Genomic DNA, 26,971 nt, shown 5'->3' on the forward strand with positions numbered 1-26,971 from the left:
GTAGGCTTGTCCAGGTAGGCTTTTAGCCATGGCAAAATAAACAGTTAGAGGTCTGAAAGAGGACAGAGGGTTGCAGAGGGCCAGGACAAATTGAAACGGGTTGCCATGAGGTATTCCAGCTATTTTCATTTGTTTCTGTTAAGTCACTTAGGTCTCAGCTCCAAACACACTTGAATAAATAGACAGGGCGGCCAGCCACAGCGCACACTCACACATTCCTTACTGTACACGATGTGGACATTCACACTGTGTCTCTAGGTGTTCTGAAACACTTTTACTGGTGTCAGCTGGGTATGGCAAGGGGTGGCATTCACCATAGCTGAGCCTGAGTCCACATTTGATCTTGTAGTTTTTATCATTATAATAGAGAGCAAAGATCAAATGGAAAATTGCCAGAAATGTATTTGGGAGCCATATAATAAACAAATAAATAAATGATTAGATAAAAGAATAAATAAAACAAATCTGAAGCTGACAGTTTATGACATAATAATGATAATGATAATGATAATGATAATGATAATGATAATAATATTTGTTTGGATCACTTAAAGCAAACAATCTCATTAAAACAATTAAAGCAATAGGTAAAAGACATCAAATAAAAGGAAGTCTATGAAAACAGTTTATAAAAAGTTATTTAAATAAGATAATGATAGCCTTATAAGCATATGATCACATTTTCTGTATTATCTTATCAGTTATTGCTCCACTTTGTCCCCAGAAATATGGCTGATATAAACAAGATTTTGGAAGTTTTTGTGGCAAATGGTAAGCTATTACATGCAGGGACTTGGCCATTGCTTAGCTTAGTGAGTCCAAATGTGATCTTGTACTGTTTATATTTAGCTGTAATGAAAAGCAAAGCCAAAAGCCAAAAATTGCCAGGAATCTATTTGGAAGCTATGAAAATCACATCAGTGGAATATTCAGGGCCAATGTTCCCTTTAAACTGATAGTTTGGTGACCAATAGACTACCTCCAATAATTTATCACATCGACCAAATAATAATATCCAGCCATGGCTCCACTTTGTCCCTAGACATTGTCGGTATAAACAAGGAAGTTTTGGTCAAAGTTTTGGTGCCAAATGATATTAGATGTAGGTACTTTGTCATAACTTAGGGTTTAGTGAATTGATAGGGGCGTCAATTTTCTTTTCCATCACCCGCCCCCACCCATCACCCTTCCCACCCATCATCCCTCCCCACCCTCCCAACCGGTGGCTGCTCCAAGCTGTCAGGGAAGTATAAAGCAGAAAGGGACGGGACTCAGAGGAGGCTCTGGAGGCTGCTGGCACACAGTGAAGACAGACAGTGTATCCTATCCTCGGAAAACCTCTGTCTGGTCTACTCACCCCGTCTCTCTCTGGAATTACAGGCCCAACTCGGATGATTTAAAACAAGGGACTCTCAACTACTGACCACCGGACACTTGGACACAAGGAGGGAACTTTAATTCTTTGCTGGGGGGATAATCAGTTGGCTTAGGTCGACAGTAACGTCATAAAATAGCCTTTATCGGCGGTTTGGGAAATATATTTTGTTGAGAAAAGTAAAGAAGTCAGAGAGGGAGAGTTGTGATGCAGGCTCCCCGCGCGCTCCGCTCCTTGCTGTGCGTGTTGAGCTGCGCGTGGCTGCACACCGGAGCGGCCTCGCGACTCAAGTCTCCCGCTCTGCCCATCCAGTCAGAGAGAGAACCGCTGCCCTCCAAAGGCTTGTCAGGTAAGAAAACTGTAATATTTAGTATTTTTTATTCGTTATAAACTTATTTTCATGAATACATGTTCCGAACATATTTTTGGTCGTCTGTAGCCGCGATACGTGCTTGTTGTGTTGGTGTATGGAATGAGAATGCGGGTAAGCCAAACTTCATTCAAAAATATGTCAATTTCACGTGGCCTTGCTCTTACTCAAGTTACATATCCCATAATATGTGACTCAAGACTCACTGTGACTTTTATATAGTGTTAGGAACCACTCTTCAATTCGGCACTTACCTAATACACCAAGCAGTATTCATTTATCTACATTTTCAAGTTTTAGATGTAGTTCGCCAGTAATTCCCACAATCGTTGTCCACCCAAAACATGCCGAGAAGGGCGGTAGCGAGCACTGTGAAGCAATTCTAAAAGCTGAAATTTTATTGAAATGAATGCTGCTTGGTGGGTTATATGTATCCTGAATTGCAAAGTGCCTCCCAATGAAACTATACAGGTCTTACGTCATGGTCTATGAGATATATGTTTGCTGGTAAACAAGGCGACCTTAAATTGCCAGGTCTTTCAATGGAGATTGGCCTGACGCTTTCTCCATACGAGACAACGGCTCGTACCAGGGCCAGGTCAACTAGTGACTTAACGGTTCAGTAGCCCGCAAGTTACAAATGGGTCAACGTAAAAGTTAGCTAGGTGTTAGAATTTGCAATGTTTTCAAAGCTACACATGGACTTTAATGTTGAGTTGGCCTAAATGTGCTCTTTTTGTAGTCTTAACTGCTCTGCTTTACTGGCATTCATTCCCCATATATTTGTCCCTTTCCCCGTTTTCTTCAAATGCCCCTCAAGTTGGTAAGACTTATTATGGTTACTTCATATGTAAACTTGCAGCAAACATCTTAGTCATAACCACAGCGAATGCCATTTGGTCCATGTGCATGCTCCTACATAAAGCTCCTTGTAGTTTTTATAAGGTAACTAAACTAGAGTTAAAAACGCTGGGAACTTCACGTTAACCAACGCCTTAACGTTTAATCCTCTGTTGGAAACTGTAATCAATCGACTTTCCATTACAAGCATTGGCTGCTCTGAGTATGCCAGAAGCTCAGTTAGCTGATTTATTTCTTTAGTGAGACAGGAGCAGGCAAAGGCAAGCGGCTCTCAGTTTGGCTCCCTTTAACTCGACTGGACTGTTTAAAGTGTATAGTCACTTTAATGAAAGAATAATGCGAACCAGGTTGGTAGCAGTGCGAAGGCAACCCATCAACATGAGTGAACTTGGCAAGGGGAAACATCACGTTTGGAGTTTGCACTTACACACACGCGCACACGCGCACTACACACACTGCGCGCTGATGATAGGCCAGGTAGCTTAAGCTGCTAAAAGCCAGTCACTCATTCCTAAGGAGAACTCACTGGAATATTCTTACAGGGACTTTTAGTGTGTCTGTGGTACTCAATACAGAGTTTACAGTGACTTTATTTTACTTTATGGTATTTTATATCTCAGTATCACCATAAGAGATATATAGTGTTCATATAGGGACTTTTGTGTTTGTGGTACTTCATACTGAGTTTATAGTCATTTTATCGTATTTTATGGTATTTTTCTATGTCCTATACTATGCTATAGCATTTATATAGTATCCCTCTAAAATTTATGATTTCTAAAGTTCCCTTTCATAAGGTTTTGGCGTATATTGTGTGAATTTCTGGGAATCTCTGATAGTCATTGAGTGGAAAATTGAATATCCCTCATGCATGCATGCCCCCTCATTGTTTAAATGAGACAGGATGCAAAGTTGAGCCCCAGAACTCATGGGGCATCCAATGATTTTCAATTCCCTCTGACATGCCTGGGCAGTGAGCTATGTAGGATTTATTTCTTAAGTATGAAAATAGGTATAAGGCTTCAGTCTGCAGATTCTTTAGCCCTGCGGTCTGACACTGGATTTAACCCTAGGAGTTGCAGTTTCCTTGTTTCTCGTAATCAGCTAATAGGCCTGTGGGCATGAGGAACTTTTAGTACGCTGCAGTCCAGTTCACATCATCCAATACAAGCATAAACAGGCCCGTCTCATTCAGTCTCCCTCAGTGGCCTGGAGGACTAGATGACATCAATCCACTGAGCTGACGTGTTTTGTGGGGTTAATTCTCAACTCACCTCTTATTTCCCCCTCATATCACATCAAGTTCCATTAATTTTACTATAATTAGAAAGGGTTTGATGCACCTTAGATATGGTCATATTATCTCAATGATGTCGAATGCATTTCTAAACAATAATGGCACATGGTTTGATAAGTGGCACAAAGTTTTGATTATGATTACCTGTTATCTGCCTGTCAAGGTGACCATGTGTAATCAGCAATATTTGTGTTACAGGATGTTCATTTGGAGGTCGGTCCTATTCTCTGGAGGACACATGGCACCCAGATCTGGGGGAGCCCTTTGGGGTCATGCACTGTGTCCAGTGCTACTGCGAACCTGTAAGTTTTGCCTCAGTGTGGCAGATTATTCCACTCACTAACTGTGTAATAGCTGGATAAACTAACTAACCAAACTCACACAGGAGCCCCAAACAGAGAGACTTCAGGCAAAGAAACACCCAAAAACTGGCTGGGGACCCCATCATCAACACTGCATTGTACTCTTTTTAAGTGAAATAACAAATTACTGTAACAGTGGCCAAATCTGGGCACCATGTTACATGAAATTTAATTTAGCTTCTCATGTATGATTTCATATGACTTGCCTTTTGACAGGGAACGCTTCGAAACTGGAAACCACATTAAAGAGTGTGTGACCGCATTTGGCCAACGGGTGTCCATTTTTGGCCACTGCTATTTTAATTTATTTTTTCACTTACAAGAGAGTGCCATTCAGTGTTTGTTAGTGCAAGCCTCAGATAATGGGGCCCGTTTTTACATTTTCTGGGGACCCCTGAATGCCCCTGGGCCTCACTTTGAGAATCACTGAAAAAGTGTAGAAAATGCTATGAATACTTTGAGAAAATCTAATGGCAAATGAATATGTAATTAATTGTTGCCTCAAAATAGCAATATTTTTACTGTATGTCCTCAGTGTAGCGATAACATGCCAACATATGCTTTGGTGAGACGATTTATCTACTTCCTTGGTGTTTTGCAGCAAAAGAGTCGTCGCGGCAAGGTGTTTGGGAAGGTAAACTGTAAGAACATCAAGCAGGACTGTCCGGAGCCCGACTGTGATGAGCCTGTCCTGCTGCCGGGACACTGCTGCAAAACCTGCCCGAAAGGTAACCACCGACTGACCCCACCCATACACACCACCCACTGCCCTAATGTTCCTCAGATTAGTGGCTGTCAACTGTTATGCACTTGTGACCCTAATCCTTCCATTACAATTTCTCTCTGTTTTTTACCTCCTTTCTCACATCAATGTCCTCCTCTCCTAAACATTTTTTTTACTGCTATCCCTTTCTCTGCCAATTCTATTCTTTCTTTCTTTACATTCATACCTCTTGCCTTCTTCTCCCTCTCCCTCCCTTCCTCTCCCTATATCTCCCAGTTGCTCTCCTTTTCTTTCTTTTCTCCCTCTCTCCCTCTCTCTCTCTCTCTCTCTCTCTCTCTCTCTCTCTCTCTCTCTCTCTCTATCTCGGTCAGCTGCTTTGTCTTTAAACCGGCTGATAGAGACAATGAACAGGTCAATTGATTTTCCATTCAGCTGGATCAAATAGACATTTTCTCTAACCAGCAGCAACCAATGGCACGGCCCATCTATTACAGTAAGCCCCACTCACACAGTGCCACTTACCTTTTATACACGCTGTTGCACACAATTCCACCTTATTATAAAATTAGTGCTCCCCGCGCACGCTCACACAAACACACACAGGGTGGGTCTTCATGCTGTGTAGTTATTCAGCAGATTGGGTGTTTTTCTACCCTGTGTGTCTGGTAATGGAATGGAAAGTAAAGGTAAAGCACTGTGGCCTCCATCACTGGGACAACACTGAGCTGTGTGTGTGTATGTGTGTGTTGTGGTCAAGTTTTAAGGAAAAGGTTGAGTGTGTTTGTCTTAGCTTTGGCACTAAAGCAGCTAGTATGTTTGTGTAAGTGGTGGAAAATGGTGTGTGTGTGTGTGTGTGTGTGTGTGTCTGTGTTTATATGTGTGTGTGTGAATGTGTGTGTGTTTATATGTGTGTGTGTGTGTGTGTGTGTGTGTGTGTGTGTGTGTCTGTTTTTGTGTGTGTGTGTATAATGGCTGGTGCACCTGAGGATACAGTATTGCAGAGTAGGGAGAAGTGAGAGTGACACTACCCAGAAGCCCCGGAGCGTGCCCGATTGAGGAGAGGAGGAGAGGAGCGAGGGGGGGATGATGGGATTTTGGGGAGGGGGGGGGGCGCTGGAAGTGTGTGAATAAGACACTTAGAAAAAAAGCAGACAGTCCAGCTCAGCTCCGAGCTCAGAAAATGGCCTTGGAGAAATGAAGTGTGGGTGAGTAAGAGCTGGTGACTGTGTTTCTCAAAATCGTGTCAGTGTGTCTGTCTTTGGCTGTATGAGCACCCCTGTGTGTGTGTGTGGCGTGTGTGTGTGTGTGTGTGTGCATGTGTGTCTGTGTGTGTGTGTGTGTGCAAGGCAATGAAGTCCACACATTACATCAAGACGCACAGCAGTGTGTGTGGAACAGCGGGTCATTGTTGGGATCGCACGCCAGTGTCACTCCCAATTCTCCTTATGCTCTTCAGCCCCAAGAAACAACCCTAGTTAGTTACCCCTGGCTGAGAGAGGGAGAGAGAGAGAGAGAAATAAGAGACAGACAGAAAGAATGACGGGGTGCTGAAAGAGCTCTTTTCTTTGGCGTTGGACTGCAGTCTGCTTCCCCCTCATCCTTCTCTTTCCACAGAATACCTTAATGCTCTTCCTATCTCCACTATAAATCTCCTTCTGTAAATTTTACCTGTCTTGCTCATCCCCGATTAGTCATTCTTTCCTTCCCTCTCCCTCTTTCATTCTCCATGCCCACATATTTCACACTCTTTATCCATTCTCAAAACATCATCAAGTGAAAAAGGAGGGCTGCTGACGCTGCTGCCTCATCTGTGCACCAGACTTGGGAAAAAAAATGTAGCTGAATGTGTTTTGAAGTGTTGAGGTTCACTTGGTTTATCTCGCCAGATACTTAAACTGCCTCCAAAGTGGACACATCGCTCGATAAATCAAACGCTCCGCACATTTTTTCAAATACTCAGGATGTATTCAACAACTGTTTTCCCCACAGTGCCGCATAAAAATGCTGTGATTCACACTCTATTTATGTTTATTTATTTATTTTCAATCCGTGTTGGGATAATGAGCAAGTTATGCCTTGGATTATCATGGAAGATAAATATGAGGCAAAAGAACAGACTTTATGGGCCTCTGTGGTAAAGGCTCAATCCATAAATGCAAATACTTTGTCGCTCTCCTACAGTCTTTGTTTACATAATGATTTACTGGATTGAAGACATTTTTATCTCTCTGAAATTTATTGTCTGAGCTTTTCATACAAGGACTGACTGTATGTGGCAGCTTAACATGAGTTTTGTTTACATTTGTAATGTCTATAAACACTGGAATAAAATAGACCTATATGTTGAGTTATGATGTGTTCAGAAAGTTCCAAAAACATAATTTTTCATCTACAAGGCAAACTTAGGAAGAATATATGAGTAAATGTAACTGAAAGTTAGATGCTGAAAAAAATTCCAGATTATATCTCCAAACTAGGGTTTGACCTGATACCAACATCAATAGTTTTGGTTTGAAGCCACCATATCCTATATTTTGTGCTCACTTGTTCAGTACTGTTCAATACCAACCTCCAGGTGTTAGGCAGGTATCTCTCGCTCTCTTTTGAACTTTTAAACTCTGCCTTTTTTTTTCCTTCTCTAGGCGAGGAGGACAGGAAGCAGGCGGAATCCGTGCTGGACGGCTTTGAGTATTTCCAAGAGAAGGGCAGGGAGGGCAAGGAGAAGGAGGACGACCTCCACAAGTCCTACAACGACCGATCCTACCTGAGCTCCGAGGACATGGGCCCCGGGGAGAGCCGCACTGGTGAGGAGGAGCACCCATGGGCACATAGACACACACATCTAGACAGTGATGTACACAGAAAACACAGTGGAAAAGATAAGATAGGATGAAACTTTAATGGTCCCCATGGGGAAATTGGGTCACTGCAGCAGCAGGGGGGAATGAAACATAACACAACTGACAATTACAACACTAGAACATATTAAGTAGAACTATAAGACCTTTAAGAATAACTCTAAGAACTATAAGGAGTGTGAAATATATGAATTACATATGCTGCAAAGAGCATGCATTCAGGACTTCAGTAGGCTTCACACACACACGGTAATAGTGAGACTCAGGCACACATACAGTAATAAAGGCAATATGAAGAGGAATGCTTATCATGGCATAGCGGACACACACACACACACACACACACACACACAAACACACATGCTTCGTAGAACATGCATTCAGGAATCTCAGGCATAGAGGTTCACATACACACACATACACACACACACACACACAGGCAATATGAACAGGAATGCTTATCATGGCATGTTATTAAGCAGTTATTTACCCCCCCCACCCCCCCACCCCACCCCTCTCTCTCTCTCTCTCTTCCTCTCTCTCTCTCTTTCTCTCTCCCTCTCCTCCTGTAGACTTTGTGGCAGTGTTGACGGGGGTGACAGACTCATGGTTGCCCAGCTCCAGTGGTGTTGCCAGAGCTCGCTTCTCTCTGACCAGAACTAGCCTGGCCTTCTCCATCACATTCCAGAGGTACCACACACACACACACACACACAGTGGTAATTGACAAGATGGTTGTTTTTTTTCTATTTTGCCTCCATCTAACTGGTGCTAAGTGATACTGCACTTCCCAGAGATCAATCAGTGTGGCCAGTGCTTTTTCCTTGGATTTTCTGTTGACGAAGTTTAAGTTTGTGTAGGTGGCGCTCTTTTTTTGTCTGTTCAGCCATGGTGGCTATCACTGCTCATGCTAACTACCCAGTTCTTCTTCTATTTATTCCAAACAAACTGGAAATATAAAACAATTCATTTCCTGTGCGCCAAAGGGTTTTTCCCGGGAAAGACCTACCAGACACCATGTTTAGAACAGAAGTTTCATGGACTGGCTATTGGTTAAATCACTATTGTGTTACATCAATTGGCCAGAGAGTAGCAAAAAGTACATTTATTTATATGAAAATGTTACAGATTATTACTTTAAAATTACATTATAAATGACATTTCTACCTCTCTGTCTCCCTCCACCTCCCCTGCTCTTTCCAGAATGGGTCGTCCCAATAAAATAGCCTTCCTGGATTCAGATGGGACCGCTGCCTTTGAGTACAGGGTCCCCAAGGGACAGTCAGACATGGTAAGATGTCACATGTCCTCTTGCTTCCGCTATGGTTGTTTTTGTTGTGTGTGTGTATATATGTGTGTGTCCCGAGAGAGAGAAAGAGAGAGGGAGAGATTAAGTAGCTCCATGATGAACGTTCGCTCTTCGTGACTCTCTGCTCAAACTCTGACTTCTCCCCCCCATAACTCACCCTGCAAAAATAAACACCACTGCTGACACACACACACACACACACACACACACACACACACACACACAATGACACTTTGTTTCTGCCTCATTGCCTCTTTCTAAACATCACAAACTCAGTTTGATTGCAGTAAACATCAACATATACTCACAAACAAACACACAATGCCATGATTAGGTCCACACACACACATACACACACACAGTCACTTAACTCTGCGTCAAGTACACAAGAGAGACAGAGGGAAGGACTGGGGAGTTATCTAAGTGGAGGCCTGTGCGTGTGCAGACGTGGTGTGTGAGTGTGCAGGCACACAGTATGTGCACGGGTGCTTGCACATACATATGTCACTAAAACTCTCCATTGAAAGTCATACTAGCGAAATTCTTTTAGGTGGGTTAGCAGCTCCTTCAGGCAGGGTGAGGCAGGTTTCACTGCAGGTTTCACAGACTGTTGAGTAAAATCCTCCCACACCACACTGGAATGATTTCTGGTCAGACATCTGATATAGAAATAATAGTAAGAAAGTAAAAAACAAGTAAAAAAGACGTATTTACTTGTGTGGAATCTGATCAAAGTTACCCATTCAAATTTTGGTTAGGGTCAACTTGGACTAGTTATGGTTAGTGAGGAAACTCCATCATATCGGAGGTGGACGACACATGTCCGATTTTTAATAAAAGGCCAATATCGGCCCCATATATCAGCAAACTGATATGTTGGTCTAACCCTAGTACCTATGCAAGTGTGTTCACATACGGCCCGAGGCCTGGCTACATCATCAGCGCTCCATTTCCCGCCTCAGGCCAAACTACACACATTTCCTCATTGCATTTAAGCAGCAGGCTGAAGGCGCGGTGCAGCGAGGCAGGAGCCCCCTAAATATAGGTCCCAGAAATTGGCCCATTATTATTTTTAGACAAATGCCCCCTATCCAATGTCAAGCAACAGAGGACCTTGGAGAAAAACACTCCGGAGCAAAAAGGGAAGAGGGAGGGATGAGGGAGGTTGCTGGAGCGAACCATTTCGAAAGGGAATTTTTCATGCGTTACATCACTGCTAAGCAGGGGGACAGAGAGTATTGCTAATTAAAATAGGAGATTACCCCTGAACCCTGAGTTATGAGGTGCCGGCGCACTGCCACATTTCTTCCCTCCTCTCTCAGAGGGAAATAGTGGTTTTATGTTGAAGGTTTGTGGCCAGGGGTTGGGAGTACAGCTTGAGAATCGCATGGTTTGATGTATTCAACAGATGTGTGTGCGTATGTGTGTGTGTGTGTGTGTGTGTGTGAGTGAGAGAGAAATATGGAAAATATGGAAATATGGATGTAGCCTACCTATGGTAGATCACCCTCATAGCCTACCCCTACTGTTAAATGAGACAATACTACAGCTTACCTGCCTCTATGTGTGTGTGCAGATCTGCGGAGTGTGGAAGAACCTGGCCAAGCCTCTGCTGAGACAGCTGCAAACTGAGCAGATGCGCATCACCATGACCACATCGAATGGCAGACGAGAAGAGGTGGAGGGGAAGATCATCAAACACAGGGCACTGTTCGCAGGTGTGTGTATGTGTGTGTGATTATAGCATATGTGTATACATTTTGTGCCTGACATTTTTTGTGTAATGTGCCTTTAAGGAAGCCTGTATGTATGTGTGTCTGTGTGTTGTAGTACACAACTCAACTCAGTATTTACAAAGCAGTGGAATTGTATACTTTCTCATGTAATCTTAAAAAGCCTCGCATGGATTAATGTAGCTAAAAAATGTGGATTTTGTTTACAGAGAAGTATTTATATAGGCCATTCCATTGTAAGGGTATGAATATGCTCAATATGGCAAATGTGTGTGTGTGTGTGTGTGTGTGTGTGTGTGTGGGAGTGTGCGTGTGTGTGTGTGTGTGTGAGCAAGTGTGTTTGTGCTCACAAGCATGATGCACTGTAGCTGTTGGGCGATCGTATATCAATGATGGTTGTGGTGGATTGCATGTTGTTAACCTTACGTTAACCTTGTGTGTGTGTGTGTGTGTGTCTATACAGAGACATTCAGCTCCACGCTGACATCGGAGCAGGAGAATTCAGGCATGGGAGGCATCGCCATGTTGACGCTGAGCGACACAGAGAACAACCTCCACTTCATCCTCATCCTGCAAGGCCTCCTAAAGCACAAAGACAAAGGTGAGAGGGGAGAGAGAGAGGAAGAGGAGCAGATGAAGAGAGGGATGGGAGGAGGAAAACAAGCGCTAGGAAAAGAAGAGTGCTCAAGAAAGCAGGGTGGGAGGGCCACGGTATTTTGGGGATAAAGTAGCATTGAGACTGAGAGAAAATGGAGGATAGACTGAGAGAGAGAATGAGAATAGAAAGGATTGGGACAGATCACAAGCTTTGCAGATCGTAAAGCCAAGGCAGTTATCAGATTATGATTAGTTCAAATGAGGTTGTTCTCATCTCCCACAACTACTGTCAAGGTTCCCTTGAGGAAAACACTGAATCCCCAGTTCCTCCAGTGGAGCTGCTTAGTGGCCAACAGTGGAAGACGGTGGCTGTACTGGTATGAATGGGTTTCATTGTATGAATGTGAAGCAGGCTGCAGGCTGAAAAGGAGCATAGGTGCTCAGTCGATCATCCCTGGATAAATAAAGTTTACACAAAACCACTGGGACCAGAATTCTCTTCTGGGATGTCTGTTGCCACCTCAGTCCATGAGTTTCTATAAATTGTATCTCAATGTCTCAATCTACAAACCTACTTAGATCAGGAGATGTTGAAAGGAAGGTAATGGCAGGCAATAAGGAGGACAGAGAGAAACAATGCGTGTATGTTAACTTATTCCAAACTCTCTCTCTTTCCCTCCCTGTCTCTCCTCAGATCCCCCCTTGGTGCCCATCCGGGTCCAGCTGATGTACCGCCAACACATCCTGAGGGAGATCCGAGCCAATGTCACTGCTCATGTGAGTATTCACACACATTCACTGGGGTTTACCGGTCAACCGACATGGCACCTATAAATTTGACTGTTTTCATGCACAAAAATCCAAAATATGACAAGGATTCAGTGTTTCCCCAAGAATTTTATTCTTGTCAGGGTGGAAAAGCCTCTGAAACAGCATTTAGACCATCATGGGACACTAAAACTCCAGTGAAATAACCCAGGATAATAATACTAATGATAAATCATATGAATGCATAGTCAATTATCTAACAAATCAACTCCAGTAATCCAGCAAACTGCATCACATCCACCCTATCGACAATGGGCAACACTGACTGGCCAATATCCCATTTTTAATTAAAGACCCAATATATCAACAAAGCAATGTATCAGTCCAACTAGCCTTGGCCCCACCAGACAATGGACAAGGGTCAGGGGAGGGCAGTACAATATAGTTAGACAAAGAGAATGAAAATATCCATGATATGAAAATACACCAAAAGAAACATGTTCTCCATCCAGTATGAGATAAGTGAGAAGTTTTAGGGGAAAGTGTTATCGGTATAGACCAAGAAGGAAAGGGTGGATGGGGGAGGAGGAGTGTTGTCGGCGGTTGGGAACAGATGACACAGCAACACACTCACACTCTTGATTTCCCCTGTCCCGGAGACGGATGTGGTTTGGTCCCCACATCCTACCGCTGTTGTCGCCGCCGCTCTGATCACAGCTAACTACCCTGAGACACGACGAGAAAAAATGGATGGAGAGGAAGAGCGGGGGGGGGGAAACAAGAGACGAGAGAAAGTATGGAGAGGAGGCTTTGCAGGAGACAGATGTGAGCGAGGGATGAGAGACACAGAGGAAAGAGGGAGGAAGGTAGAGAGGATGGACTACATACACACTCCTCACACATGTCAGTGGTTAGCGGTCTGTGGGCTGGGATGGATGGAGGGAGGAAGGAGGGAGGGAAAGGGGGAGGAGGAGTGATGAAAGGCGGGTCTGTTTTTAATTCTGCCAGGAATTGCGTGAAGTGAAGGGCTAATGCGCCTGTTTCTAGCCTAACGTTTAGACAGACCGTCCCGTAACTGAAAGGGCTCAAGCTCCGTGACCTGTTGAAGTGTCGTTGAGCAGGACACCGAAGCCCTAACTGCTCACTCATTTTAAGTCACTCTGGATAACACTGGCAGCTAAATAGCAATGTAATTTTTAGCTTAAGATGACATTAACTCTTTCCCTCTGTCCTGAGACACACACATAGGCAAGCAAACACATTTTTACAAGCGCATTTCCCTTACAATTTCAATATTTAAATCAATACACTATCCACGTTATGAAGAAAAACATTTTTTTTTATCCAAAGTGCCTTATAGTACTATGAGTGCAAACACTTTTTGCATGGTTGACCCCATTGGGAATTGAACCCCTGACCCCGACAGTGTTACTGCCACGCTCTACCCACTGATTTACACAAGACCCCAATATATCCTCTTTCACCTTACTCTCCTCTCACTTCTCTATCCATTCATTTTTCCAATTATAAGTCACTTTCCCTCACTCCTCCCCCCGCCTTCATTCCCACTCTGTTTTGGCTCCGTCCTGGACAGGGATTTATGGTACACGGATATTTATATTGAACCGAGGCCCTGAGGTCATAAAAGTAACATTTATTCAACATGCTCGTACATCTGTCCTATTAATCCAACATTTTTCAACGTCCTCGCCAATCCCCTGTCTTTCTGGAGTCCTGTCGGCCTGCTTGAAATGAAACTAAGCTTTACTCAATATGCAATGTGTTAGGGCAATGCAAGCCATATTTTTGCTCAAGGGTTCAATGTGGGCTTGAGTGGGTTGACTTGAATCATGTGTTTTTATGTGATATAACTGTTTGTGTCCATAATGGTTTCTGACTTGTGTTGCCTTTGTGATTGCTGAATTAATTTTTAGCTTTAGTAGATTTCACTGTTCTGGGCCTGGTTTGCTCTCAGTTTTCTGATCATGTTTGTTTAGTGTAAACCGAAGGGCAAAGTTAATTTCAGTAGGAAACAAATCATAGGGCTGTCTTTTTTCTGGTTGGGTTGGGGTTTGGTTACTCTGGCAACACGTCAGTGTTGTAACAACATCATGTCAAAAAGATCTCAACATTATCTCAAACGTATAACATGACATTTCCATTTCTGGTAATTGAAAAGGCACTTGTTTATAGTGGGAGCAAGTTTTATATTGACCCAATCGTTCGACCCCACAAATAGCTTCTTAGCAGTGGAGGAGCTAGCCTTGACCTAACTCTTTTATTCTGTGTAGGATCCTGACTTTGCAGAGGTGCTAACTGACCTGAATAGCCGTGAACTGTTCTGGTTATCCCGCGGTCAGCTGGAGATCGCTGTTGCAACCGAGAGCCAGGACCCCCGCCAAATCTCTGGCTTCATCACTGGCAGGAAATCCTGTGACAGTAAGTGGCCCCGCCCCCTCTATGCACATCACTAAACTAACTTCACCTGGGTAAAGTAAGATTCATTTCAAGGTTCTTGAAGCATTCAATTCACTTCTTTTTTTCCACTCGTCTCGTCTCTACCCATTATTCTAGCTCGCAGCTACCCACCCTAACCCAGTGCAGGCAACAAACACAGAGGTTGCTAGGAATCTGTTTTGCGTTGTTGTTCGTTTGTGCTTGTCCATCTGTGGCTGTTTTTGCCATTCTCTCTCTCTTCTATAAATACTCTTACGCTTTCTTTCTCTCTCCCTCCGTTCTTTCAAGTCTTATCACTGGGGGAAAACCATGTTTATAGACCTTCTGTTTGACTTGGTGGCCCACCAAGACTCTGTGTGTGTGTGTGTGTGTGTGTGTGTGTGTGTGTGAGAAAGAGAGAGAGAGAGAGAGGTTTCAGGAATGTTGTGGACAGTCTAATCGTCTGAAACCGTTCAGCACACACACATGTTCTTTTCATGGGACGCATACTTGAACATGAACATCAAGGTGTCCTGCACACGTTGAAAAGGCACTTTCATTGTCTTAACACACACATGCTTCCACACATGCACACACAGATGCATGCACATACATTCACAATGGCATGCACACACACAAATATGCAGAAAAAGCAGGTTTTTGTCCAGCATGCAGCCATGCACACACACTCTCACACACACACACACACACACACTGGTGCTGCCAAGGTCACAGTCTGCTGGACCTGACTCTCCATGCCGGTGTTCCAGTGCTGTGATTAACAGCTTGACGTTATGTGTGAAGAATTCAAACCCAACACACTCCTTTCCCTCTCTCCTTTTCTTCTTTCATCCCTCTCTTTCCCACTCTCTCTCCTCCATGTTTTCTGTTTCTCTAGCGTTCTCTCTCTCTCCCTTCATGTGTTGTCATATCTAATCGATCCTGTCGTCTACTGTCCTCCCTGTTTGTCTTTGGCTTCATCGCCCCTCTCTGTATTTCTTTGCTTCAGCCCTTTTTTCCGTTACCATGTTGTTTTCTAGTTTTTGTCTGCGCTTCCAGTCTTGCTCTGTTACTCATTCCCTCCTGTCCTCTCACAGTTCCTCAGTTCAATCTTTTTAAGCCTGCCGCATTCAACAAGGGTTACCTCATTCTAAGGCTTAACCTTGGGTGGGTTGTGGCGTGTGTGTGTGTGTGTGTGTATGAGTTTGTGTGTGTGTATGTGTGTATGAGTTTGTGTGTGTGTATGTGTGTATGAGTTTGTGTGTGTGTATGGACCGAAAATGTATGATTTTGGCCCGAATACTTACACGCACATACATGAGCAGACACGCCCCCCTGATTAGTGGTTCAATTGAATCTGTCCCCTTAGCGACTCTTTCTTGGTGAAGTGATGACATTATGAGTTAGTGTGTGTCTGTGTGTGTGCATCAGTGTGCATGCGTGTGGGGATTTAAAACGTGAGGGAATGTACTGTGCCCCCACTCCTCCTCTCCCTCCTCTAACCAACCAGTGAATTTTAATTTGACAGAAAAGCATTGCCTCATCTCACATGCTGTCAGGCTCTACTATGGTTTAAGGGAGGGAAAGTCATAGGGGGATTGTGATGGTTTTAGATAAGTGATGTGAGAAAAAATGTGCTATAAGGAGGATTTTTTATATTAACAGTCTATCTTTGTCTCTCTCTGTCTAGCCATCCAGAGTGTTATGTCCAGTGGTGATGCGTTGACCCCGGGGAAGACAGGAGGCGTGGGCTCCGCCATCTTTAATCTCCATGACAACGGCACATTGGACTACCAGGTACGGATTTGTCCACTGTTAGGGGTGCAATTGTTCTTTGTAAGACTTTTTTTAACAATGCAGTTTTTTGATCATACATCAGCTTAGGCTGGGGACACACTACATGACTGTGAAAAGATTGTACATTCCACACTTGCACACACACACTGGCATTTGCAGATTTCTCATCTTGCATCACAGAGGCACACACACTTAACAACGAGGTAAACGCGGGGATAACACACTACCCAAGTCCTCACACCAAGCGACCCCCTAGAAAACACAGGCTCTCAGGCTACTGCAAAACTCAACCAAAATAAACATGGAAGTAAAAAAAATACACTCACAATTTTTTCTCAACTGTCATTGGCTGGTCTCTGTTCAGATCTGAGTTGCAGACCAGTTAACACTACAGAAGAACATTAAGTCTTGTCCAGATTTGAGACATAAAAATCAAAAAGTTCTGAAATTGTCATGATGGTCTTGACTGGATCGGGAGCGAACCCTCACAAACAAGATTATCTGTCCTATAAGCTGTTTAGTGTGGCACCAGTCTTAGTCTAAATTAATTGGATGGACTCTATTTTACAAAAAACCTGTATCAAACTGACTGCATGGTTTTTACAATTTGTTAAATTGACAAATTGACAGAATTGACAGGACAGGAGAGAAAATCAATAAAAGTAAACTCATTCCCTCTCCTTGGCATCAAACTAAGCTGATCTCAACCCAAACAGAACCACAACAAACTCAACCGACCATCGATTTTCCCCTCCTCCCCTCAGGTTCAGGTTGCAGGTCTGACCAGCGACGTGGTCGGCCTCACCATCGAGCTGAAGCCACGGCGGCGTAACAAGCGCTCGGTGCTGTACGACCTGACGCCGGAGTACGACGGGACCACGGGCCGAGCGCTGGGTGGCTGGAGCCGGCTGGAGGCCCGCCACATCCACATGCTGCTGCAGAACGAGCTCTTCATCAACGTGGCCACGGCACACAGCCAGGAGGGGGAGTTAAGGGGGCAGATCAAGGCTCTGCTCTACAGTGGCCTGGAGGCACCCAGACACGGTAGGGGAGGGAATGGATAGATGAATGGATATGGTGGGATAGATGAGATGGCTAAAATTTTTGTCCAAATTATCTTACTGCACTGGCAAATAATTTTGCTAATTTCAATCAATTTTACTAGATTCTTCGCAATCTGTGACTTCTCTTCAAGAAATAACCATGAAACAAGGAATTGAATTTGGAATCTCTGTTTTAAGACATTTTCTGTAGATCTCTTGAAATAAGAAGAAAAAATGTTTTTTTTTATTATTATTTGCCAGTGCAGTATATCCTGAAATAAGCTTGATAAGTCTGGATACAAGGTAAAATCCATCAATTTGTTTCAAGCACTTTCTTCACTTTCTTCTATACTAGTGATCTGCCCATTTCCAGATATGGAATATATATATCTATATATATATAGATATATATAGATATATATATGTATATATATATCCATATTATATATGGAATATATTTTTACTGTTTTTATTCCCCCTCCTATATGTGTCTGCCCACCCTATGTCACTTGTTTTGTCTATGCTGGTGTCTTTGCCATGTTTCGCTGTTTTTACCTGTTCGAGTATGTTTCTTTTTATGCATTGTAAGGCGACCTTGGGTGTCCTGAAAGGCGCCCTCAAATAAAATGTATTATTATTATTATTATTATGGTAATTCTAGAAAATTCTTGAAGCAGGTCAAACTGCATTTGATACAAGTAAAATAATTTCACTCCATAGGTAGATTGTTTCACTTGTTTTGAGAACAATAGGATTTGGGGACTTAGTAGATTCAATTACTTAAGATGGACATTTCTGCAGTGAGAAAGGTGGGTGGTGTATGGATAGAGAGACAGAAAGATTAATGAATCCAGAAAGGTGGATGTGTGGTTTAAGGGATGGATGGATGAATAGAGGAATGGATCGATGGAAGGAATGATGGATGGTTGAATTTCACCTGCACTGTTATTCCACGTCACTTCCGTTCACATTTGTAATGCAGTTCCAGCTCACATGGAAAAGTCATGGAAACTTTACATCAGGGCCCTGGAAACCCTGTTCTTAGTTCAAATCTATGAAAGCCATACTCCTCACCCTTTCCTCCTTCCTCTGACCCTCCAGAGCTGCCCACCCCCCTGGCCGGCCAGTTTGTGTCCCCCCCGGTGAGGACGGGTGCTGGGGGCCATGCCTGGGTGTCGGTGGATGAACAGTGTCACCTCCATTATGAAATCGTGGTGGCGGGCCTCAGCAAGGGCGACGACCTCACCGTCAATGCCCACCTTCACGGATTGGCTGAGATCGGCGAGATGGACGACAGCACCACCACTCACAAGAGGCTGCTGACCGGCTTCTACGGCTCACAGGTACGTCAGCGCACACACAAATACAAATGCAACGCAAATATGCAACACACACATATACACACTCATACATAAACATACTCTTGATTCTCTTGTTTTTTCTCTTCTCTTCTCTTCTCTTCTCTTCTCTTCTCTTCTCTTCTCTTCTCTTCTCTTCTCTCCTCTCCTCTCCTCTCTTCCAGGCTCAGGGAGTGTTGAAGGACATCAGTGTTGAGTTGCTGCGACACCTGGACCGAGGAACAGCCTTCATCCAGGTCAGCACCAAACTCAACCCCCGAGGAGAGATACGAGGACGGGTAAGTGGATGGAAAACACATAAATCATATTTTACATTCAAAATGTACATTCACAAATTCACATTCACAAATTTGCATTCACAAGCACATTTTAATCATGTAGTTGATGCTCTTATGCAGAGAGACTTAACAAAGGTTAGATCGATATATATCGGGCCTGAGGTTTCTTGCCTGAACACAACGACATAAAAACAGTCTGTAAAACCTTCAAAGAAATTGTATTATCTTTGCAAATTGTATTTATTAATTTAATGGTTCGCTTTTTTTGTGAATTAATTCCTCTTCGAGGCAGTAATATATCCCAGGTTTGCCCATCAAATTTAATAAAATCCTAAACAAATTTCATTAGTCTGGGTTTCAGTGGAGAGCTTTAGTGTCCCATGATGGTCTGAATTATGTTTCAGAGGCTTTTCTACCTTGCCAAGGATAAAATCTGGGGGAAACATTAAATACTTTTAATTTTTTGGCATAAAAATAATCAAATTTAAAGATATTGAATGTTGGCAGACTCAATACAAAAACCCTTTATCAGTGGAACCCTAATGAGTACATCTACGTCCACAGCACCAGCATCAGACAAGCATGACATAATCGTTTTACTACTACAGCACAGCCACAGCGCAACGACCTCACCCTCAAAAACACAACTGTTTTACTATTACGAGACAGCCATTTTACAGCCGTAACCCAATAAAATGCTAGCTGAGCAAGCTAGACCTCCACTACAACAAGGTCTAACAAAGATGGATTAGATGGATCATTTTGCCCTCAAATCTTGAGCTATACTAATAGGTTTTTCATTATTTTAAATCAAACGATAGAAGTTAGTGTCCTGACTGCTCATCAAGCAAGACCTCCAGATGTCTTGCTGTGAAAAGCAGGGTTTCACTGAAACATTTTCTCCAAGTACATGAGCTCTTAAATGGGAAATTTTAGAAATACAGGAATGAAATTTGAAAGCATGAGCTATAAAAAATAATGAAAAATTGAACCTTGAACTGAATGTCAAGTTGCTTGTTTTTGAATTTCCTAGGTAGCATAAATTTAGTTCTGGGGAACATATACTATTAAATCAACCACCATATCTCTGCATTCAAGTTATTGGCTCTATCAAAGTCCTTCTGCAATGTGAATACAAAGCTAATGAAATGTACTTTTAAGCCCCAAGCAGCAGTTTTATCAGTTACAGATATTTGTTGATTCTGGAAGTGGGGCATTATTTTGCTTTTTGCAACATTCTCATCCTACTGCATCGCAGTTTTCTTTGGAGGGTTAGTCTTTTTTTTACAGTGGGATTAAGGATTAGGCCTTTTAGCGATTCTAATGGAGCAAAGTGATCCCATATTATTGAAGAAAACAGAAGAGACAGGCAAAATGGAGTGAGGGATTGAAGAGAGAGGAGGAGCGGTAATAGTGAGAGTCCTCTGGGCCTCCTTTAGCCATCTGAGTGTTTATGCGTCTGTGTGATTGCTCACTTAGCACTCACTAGCCCACACAAACACACACTTTCACTGGCAGGTGTTTGGCTGCTCAGAGAGGTTTTGCTGAAAAGTAAAAGTTTATTGGGGTTCAGAAACACACACACACACACACACACACACACACACACACACACACATAGACCACAGTTACACACAAACCCATTTGCAGGTGTAGTGGTTGATGAGTTCTTTTTAGAGGTAGTAACAAAGAAACGCACACACACACACACACACGTTGCTAGTAGGGTCCAGCCGTTTTAATAGCAACCAGGTCCAACACATAAACAGCCATCTGCCTGAGCACAGAACGGAAAGCAGCCTGAATGCTCAATTTAGGACCAATTAACAAGTCAGCTTGACACCAGCCTCAAGTCAGGTGTGGCAAACACATCACTCATGTCCTAACCTCACTCTCTCTCTCTGTCTTTCTCCCTCTCTCTCTCTCTCCTCTCCTCACTATCTTTCCTGCTGCCTCGACACATTCTGCATTCTTGTTTTTCTCCCACCTCCCTCTCTCCTTTCCCTCTCACTCCATTTTCCCCGCACTTCCATGTTTCCTTCATTCATTCATTCCTTGCTTCCTTTATCCTTACCTCCCTCTTGCCTTATCTCCACTCATCCCTTCTCTCTCTCTCTCTCTCTCTCTTCGATTACACGTCTCTCTCCAGGTCCATGTGCCCAACAACTGTGAGTTTGGGACCAGGGGGGAGGTGGAGGAGGCCGAGTTCGATGACCTGTTTGTGAGGGACCCCGAGGAGCTGAAGAAAGACCCCCATACCTGCTTCTTTGAGAGCCAGCACCACGCCCACGGCTCCCGCTGGACCCCCAACTACGACAAGTGTTTCTCCTGCAGCTGCCAGGTAAGGAAACCAGACACAAGGGAGGCTCTGCTGCACTGAAATGAGTATGATATATGAACCTTTTCAGATCTGAGCCACTGTTTTCTAGCTCTGTGATTCTTTACAGCTATGTTTGTTAGCCAGGGATTCTTTGAAAATATTGACTTGAGTTGTTCTTTGAACATGTTTGCAGTCTTAGGAAAGTATGTTTAAGTTAATATTAGTTATGCTGTCCCTCCATCTCTTGCTCATTTCTTCATCTCTCTCTTCACTTTCCTCCCCTGTAGAAGCGAACAGTGATCTGTGATCCAGTCATCTGCCCGGTGTTGACCTGCTCCCGCACCATCCAGCCTGAGGACAAGTGCTGCCCTATCTGCGATGGTGAGATAGATAGACAGAGATTTTGTTTGTGTGTGATAGAAAATGTGTGTAATTGACCATATTTTATATTGGCTGTGCTCTTCTCGGTCCCGGGTTGCGTGTACATTTTATCCTTTTGGGTAAAGTCCCAAAGCGCTCCCCACAGTTGAAAACGAATCCTTTTTTATGTGTCCATTTCCTTTTTCCTGTACAGAGAAGAAGGAGCCCAAGGACATGAAAGCTCCGGAGAGGTTAGAAGAACATCCTGAAGGTAAGTGCCATTTCTCCTCCTCTCCTCTGTTAGCTTCTTTCTCTCTCCCTCTCTCTGTGTTTTCCTCCATCTCTCTCTCTGCCTGGAGGCTCTTGCTCTCTCACTGAGTTTCTTTTTCTTTCGAAATCCCTCTCTGCTGTATTTCATTCATTGTCTTTCTGCCGGCAGATTGAAGTTAACTCTGAATGACTCAGCCATTTTCATGCTGACAGTTTGTCCTCAGTGACCCCCTGTCCTCACTCTCTTTCTCTTTCTCTCAGGCTGTTACTTTGAAGGAGACCAGAAGATGCACGCCCCGGGAACCACGTGGCATCCCTTTGTTCCTCCCTTCGGCTACATTAAGTGTGCTGTCTGCACTTGCAAGGTAAATATACATCAATGACCATGAAGCATGAAAAAAAGAGACAAACGTTAAGATAACAATCTTTACAAACCACATAAATCCACTCACGTCTGGCTATCTTTACTTTGTAAACATCTCCAGTGAAGTTGTTTATTTCGTACAAAACCCTTAAGATGCTGAGACACAAATCATTTTCTTATCAATTCTGCCTCAGGGCATGTTCAGACTATTCAGCTTTTCTCTAGAAAAAGCAACTGCATTTAGTGCTGTTAAGAAATGGGCTGCATTAGGTGCACTTTGTTTCTAAGAGACTAGTTGCAGCAGCTGCCACTGTCAGCAGATAGTATGAACAACTTTAAAACACTTGTGAGCAGAAACTCCCACAACACAGTCAACTCTATATTGACTCTGTATGATCAACAACTACTACCAGTTTAACTGCAACTGCTTTCTCCATTTTCATTCTGGTTGTCATGGTAACTGTTAGCGGCCTACGTACCCTGAAACCTGCCTCTTCTTGCTGTCTTTGATTGGCTCACAAACAAAGCAGTCAACATCATGTGCACTCATTGCGTGCACTCACAAAAAGTTTTTAGTAAAAATAAAAAGAGTTTTAAGTAAAAACTTTTCTCAACTTTATAAAGTGCACCACTCTGCCTAAAAAGAAGCCATGGCACAGTGTTTTTTCCAATGTGGTCATTTTCCATTCGCCTCACAGCTGCCATTTTCTCTAATGTAAAACAGGCGCTGGCAGTTCGATCGTGTGAACGCTGCCTAACACTGCTAATTCTCCACTATATCTGTAGGGGTCGACAGGCGAGGTGCACTGCGAGAAGGTGACGTGTCCCGTGCTGACTTGCGGTCGCCCGGTGAGGCGCAGCCCCTCCGACTGCTGCAAGGAGTGTCCGGAGGAGGAGAGGAGCCCCGCCGGCCCGGAGCACGCCGACATGATGCAGGCCGACGGCACCAGACACTGCAAGTTTGGCAAGAACTATTACCAGAACAGCGACAACTGGCATCCCCGGGTTCCGCTGGTGGGGGAGATGAAGTGCATCAACTGCTGGTGTGATGTAAGTATCGGGGCTGGAAAGAGTGCCAACATATCCTCTCCAAGTAGAAGTCCTGTTAGTTTGCTGAAATTTCACTGAAGTAGAAGAAAAATGTACTTGAAGGTAGCTCATTTAAAATGTATTTGGAGTAAAGTTACTGATGCTTAATGCTTAAAAACATTTATGGTGTATTATATGGCATTCCTACATGTCCAAATGAACTTCTATGGTTCAATATACAGCAATAGGAACATGAGTAGCCTAAAATCTGCTGGACATCAGTATAACCATGAAAAACCATGAAAAAACCACCAGGCAAAATACTGTCAAAATAAAGAGGGAAACGACTTTTAATGCAAAAAAGAACAAGATCAGTTGGAAAGATGAAAATATGTTCACAGGTCATGTAACAGTAAATAAAGCTAGACGACACATGTTCACTTTAGGCCACATGTTTCAAATGGATACACACTTCCTCAGGCAGCAATGGAGAAAACTCCAATACTTTGTACTTTGTATGTATTTCTATGTATTTTATAGCCATTTACTGTTCCACAGCCTATGAACGCATTTTCATCTCTGCAGCTGTTAGCTTGAACGAACAGTAATCTTTTTGCATCAGAAGTTGTTCTCCTCTCCTTATTTTTTCTAGCCTACAACCTGTCCATACTTGTGATAACAGCGGGGGATCTGGGTGGCCCTGAACCCATGAGGGGGACATTCCAGTCCTAGTGGGGGGGATTCTGGGATTTGGAGTTAAGATGCATGGAGTATTCCTCCCCATCCCAATGCATTCCTAACGTGCCTCCCTGTGTCTCTCCACGCTTTCTTTCTCTCGCTTCACTCTCTCCATCTTTCTGTTTCTCTCTCTCTTTACGTCCCTCCATTCTACCTCTTTTCACCAACCTCTCTTTCTCTCCAGCATGGTGTGACTAAGTGTCAGAGGAAGCAATGTCCAGTACTGACCTGCACCAACATCACCCGCAGAGAGGGCAAGTGCTGTCCCGAATGCCTTGGTGAGCAGTGAGCACACACACACACACACACATACACACACACATGCAAAAACACATGTTCACCTCTGATATGATGGAGGTTCCTCCCTGACCACAGCTTTGTACATTTTATTTGTTCATTGTTCAATAATGTTTCTGTAAATTACTTAAGAATTTCATTAGTCTGGGATTCAATGGAGAGTTTTAGTGTCCCATGATGGAAATGCTGTTTCAGAGGCTTTTCCATCCTGACAAGAATAAAATCCTGGGGGAAACACTGACCGCCTTGAAAAACTCTTACTGGTCAAATCCTAACAGCAGAATCCCAAAGCACAAACTGTGTGACTCCAGGACTTGTGACCTAAATACATTTTCCTTTTTCCATAGATTCAAAAGAGGAAGACGACCTGATGACGAAGGCTCCAGACAAAAGGCAAACCTGGAGACACTGATCTGTGGGAAACCCCCCCCACTATACCCATCCAAAAGAAATCCCCGACCCACCTCTACCCCCCTTAACCCTAACCCAATCCACCCAGATGGACCTAACCCAGACCTGCACACTGGGTTAGACAAACCCCCTTTCCTCCCTCCTCCCCTCATACCCACCCTGTTATCAGCCTGGATTGTAATGAACAAAGAAGAGCAGAGAAGGAGGAATAATAATAATAATAATTAAAAAAAAGTAAAACGAGAGATGTTCTCTTTCCAAAGACTCGTTGAGAGAAGGGATGAAGTTATAAAGAGGACCAACCAGATCCCTTTCAAACCTGCTGCCTTCCGCTTCCTTCTCCTCGCAGACTCGCATCTTTGTTGGAATTTCACTTTTGTTTTGATTTTGATTTTCTTTTTCAACGCAGCTCAATCCAGAAAAAAAAAAAATATAGATACAGATATATGTGACACAGCGGTTTCTGGGACTGTCTTGCTGGCCAACCTGTTGGTGTTGAAGGAGGTTTTGGAGTGGCAGACTTTTGTAAAATTGTACATGTTTTTGGTATTTGGTTGATTTCGTCGACAGGGCTTCTTTTTGAAGTACAGCCTCAGCTTAGCTCCCACTGTCCTGCATTGGATATAGAAGGGAAAGTGTTGTTGTTTAAAGCTGCATGTGTGTGTCTGGTTGTGTGTTTTCCACTGGTAAAGAGTACGGCTAATCAGCAGCACAGACATGCAGCGCAATAAACTTGCTGGGTGGCAAGGTGGGGTTCAAGAAACTATAAAACACACACACACACACACTCAAAACCTAGAGCAAGCATTGTATCTGTCTCTTCACCCAGTCAGCAACACTCTTGCTCACATTTTTTTTTGTCTTTTACCCCAAAAATATGACTGTTCCTCTCAAAAAATGTCAATCATCCAAAATTGTTTGCATCAGGATCAGCTGTGTTCCTTTTATGTGGCCTGTCTGTTTTTAATTTCAGTATGAAGTAATATTTTATGAATTTCTATCGGTGTTTCTGAATATGAAGCTGCTTTGTATTTTGTATTTATTGAACGGTGTGGAGACAAAATAAAAAGATGTTTGTTGGTAGGACTGAATGCCTGTGGCTTATTTTAAACCAGCTTCCCCCTAATAATCCCCCGCCATCCTTCCTCTCTGCCATCGTATCTCCGTTTCTCATCGGAGCCTCTCATCCCTCCATTTCCCCCCGTCACGGGACTCCACTCTTTCTTTCCCTCCCTCTCTCCTTTCCCTCACTCCTCTTTCTTCTCAGGTCGGCACATATGGATTTTTGACGAGCCGGATTGACCGGACTTAATCTGTTTCTGTTTCTCTGTTGCTCTCTCTCTCTCCACCTCTTCACGCTGTCCATCCATTCCCTTCTTCTTCTGGACTTCTCTCTGATTTGTCCTTTTTTTCTTCTCTTTTCCTCTCTCTCTTCTTTCTCACTCTTGTTCTATCCAGCTGGAACGGAGGAATAGGGGGGATATGAGACGTAGCTTCTCTCTCTCTTTTTCTTTCTATCTCTCTCTATTGCTCACTCTTTATTTTCTGTCTCTCCTTCCGCTATCTTTATCCAGCCATTTTCCTCTCTTTTCTACTCCTGTCCTCTTTTTTTTCTCCTTCTCCTCTCCTTTATTCTCCTCTCCTTTTCCCTCCTCTCCTCTCCTTTATTCTCCTCTCCTTTCCTCTTGTCTCCTCCTCCTCTCCTTTCCTTTCTACTCCTCTCTTTTCCTTTCTCTTCTCCTCGTCTCCCCTCTTTTCTTCTCGTTTCCTTTCCTTTCTCTCCTTTCCATTCATCTCCTCTTTTCTTCTCTCCTCCTTACTTTTCCTCCTTTCCTCCTTTTCCTCTCCTTGCTTCTCCTCCTCAGACACTCACCACATGTGTTCAGAATGTCCTGCATGTACCCCCCCCTCCCCATGTAAGGAACACACACACACACACACAGGGCAGACAGACTGAAACATAAACACAAATTCTCAGATGTACACATGCACCAACTTCTGAATCAGGAACACACA

At 43.5% G+C, this 26,971-nt stretch overlaps 1 protein-coding gene across 1 annotated transcript; it reads left to right on the forward strand.

Moving 5' to 3' along the window:
* The first annotated feature begins 1,458 nt into the window (after positions 1-1,458).
* Positions 1,459-26,018, forward strand: chrd (chordin). Its single transcript, XM_071919658.2, has 21 exons — positions 1,459-1,724; positions 4,102-4,205; positions 4,867-4,993; positions 7,632-7,793; positions 8,420-8,537; positions 9,051-9,138; positions 10,733-10,874; positions 11,353-11,490; positions 12,181-12,263; positions 14,546-14,693; positions 16,381-16,487; positions 17,252-17,531; positions 18,632-18,873; positions 19,053-19,166; positions 21,316-21,507; positions 21,774-21,867; positions 22,061-22,117; positions 22,378-22,481; positions 23,267-23,530; positions 24,432-24,525; positions 24,892-26,018. The coding sequence occupies exons 1-21, from the start codon at positions 1,583-1,585 to the stop codon at positions 24,954-24,956; spliced, it is 2,865 nt and encodes a 954-aa protein (XP_071775759.1). The 5' UTR covers positions 1,459-1,582; the 3' UTR covers positions 24,957-26,018.
* Positions 26,019-26,971: the final 953 nt, after the last annotated feature.

The sequence above is a fragment of the Centroberyx gerrardi genome, chromosome 6, assembly GCF_048128805.1.
Source record: "Centroberyx gerrardi isolate f3 chromosome 6, fCenGer3.hap1.cur.20231027, whole genome shotgun sequence".
In the NCBI taxonomy this organism is placed as follows: Eukaryota; Metazoa; Chordata; class Actinopteri; order Beryciformes; family Berycidae; genus Centroberyx; species Centroberyx gerrardi.

Bases quoted from the DNA above. Each gene is read 5' to 3' on its own strand.
- chrd (XM_071919658.2), top strand. From the start codon at position 1,583: ATGCAGGCTCCCCGCGCGCTCCGCTCCTTGCTGTGCGTGTTGAGCTGC. The intron at 19,167-21,315 runs GTAAGTGGATGG...GTCTCTCTCCAG, and splicing joins GAGGAGAGATACGAGGACGG to GTCCATGTGCCCAACAACTG. The intron at 23,531-24,431 runs GTAAGTATCGGG...CTTTCTCTCCAG, and splicing joins GCATCAACTGCTGGTGTGAT to CATGGTGTGACTAAGTGTCA.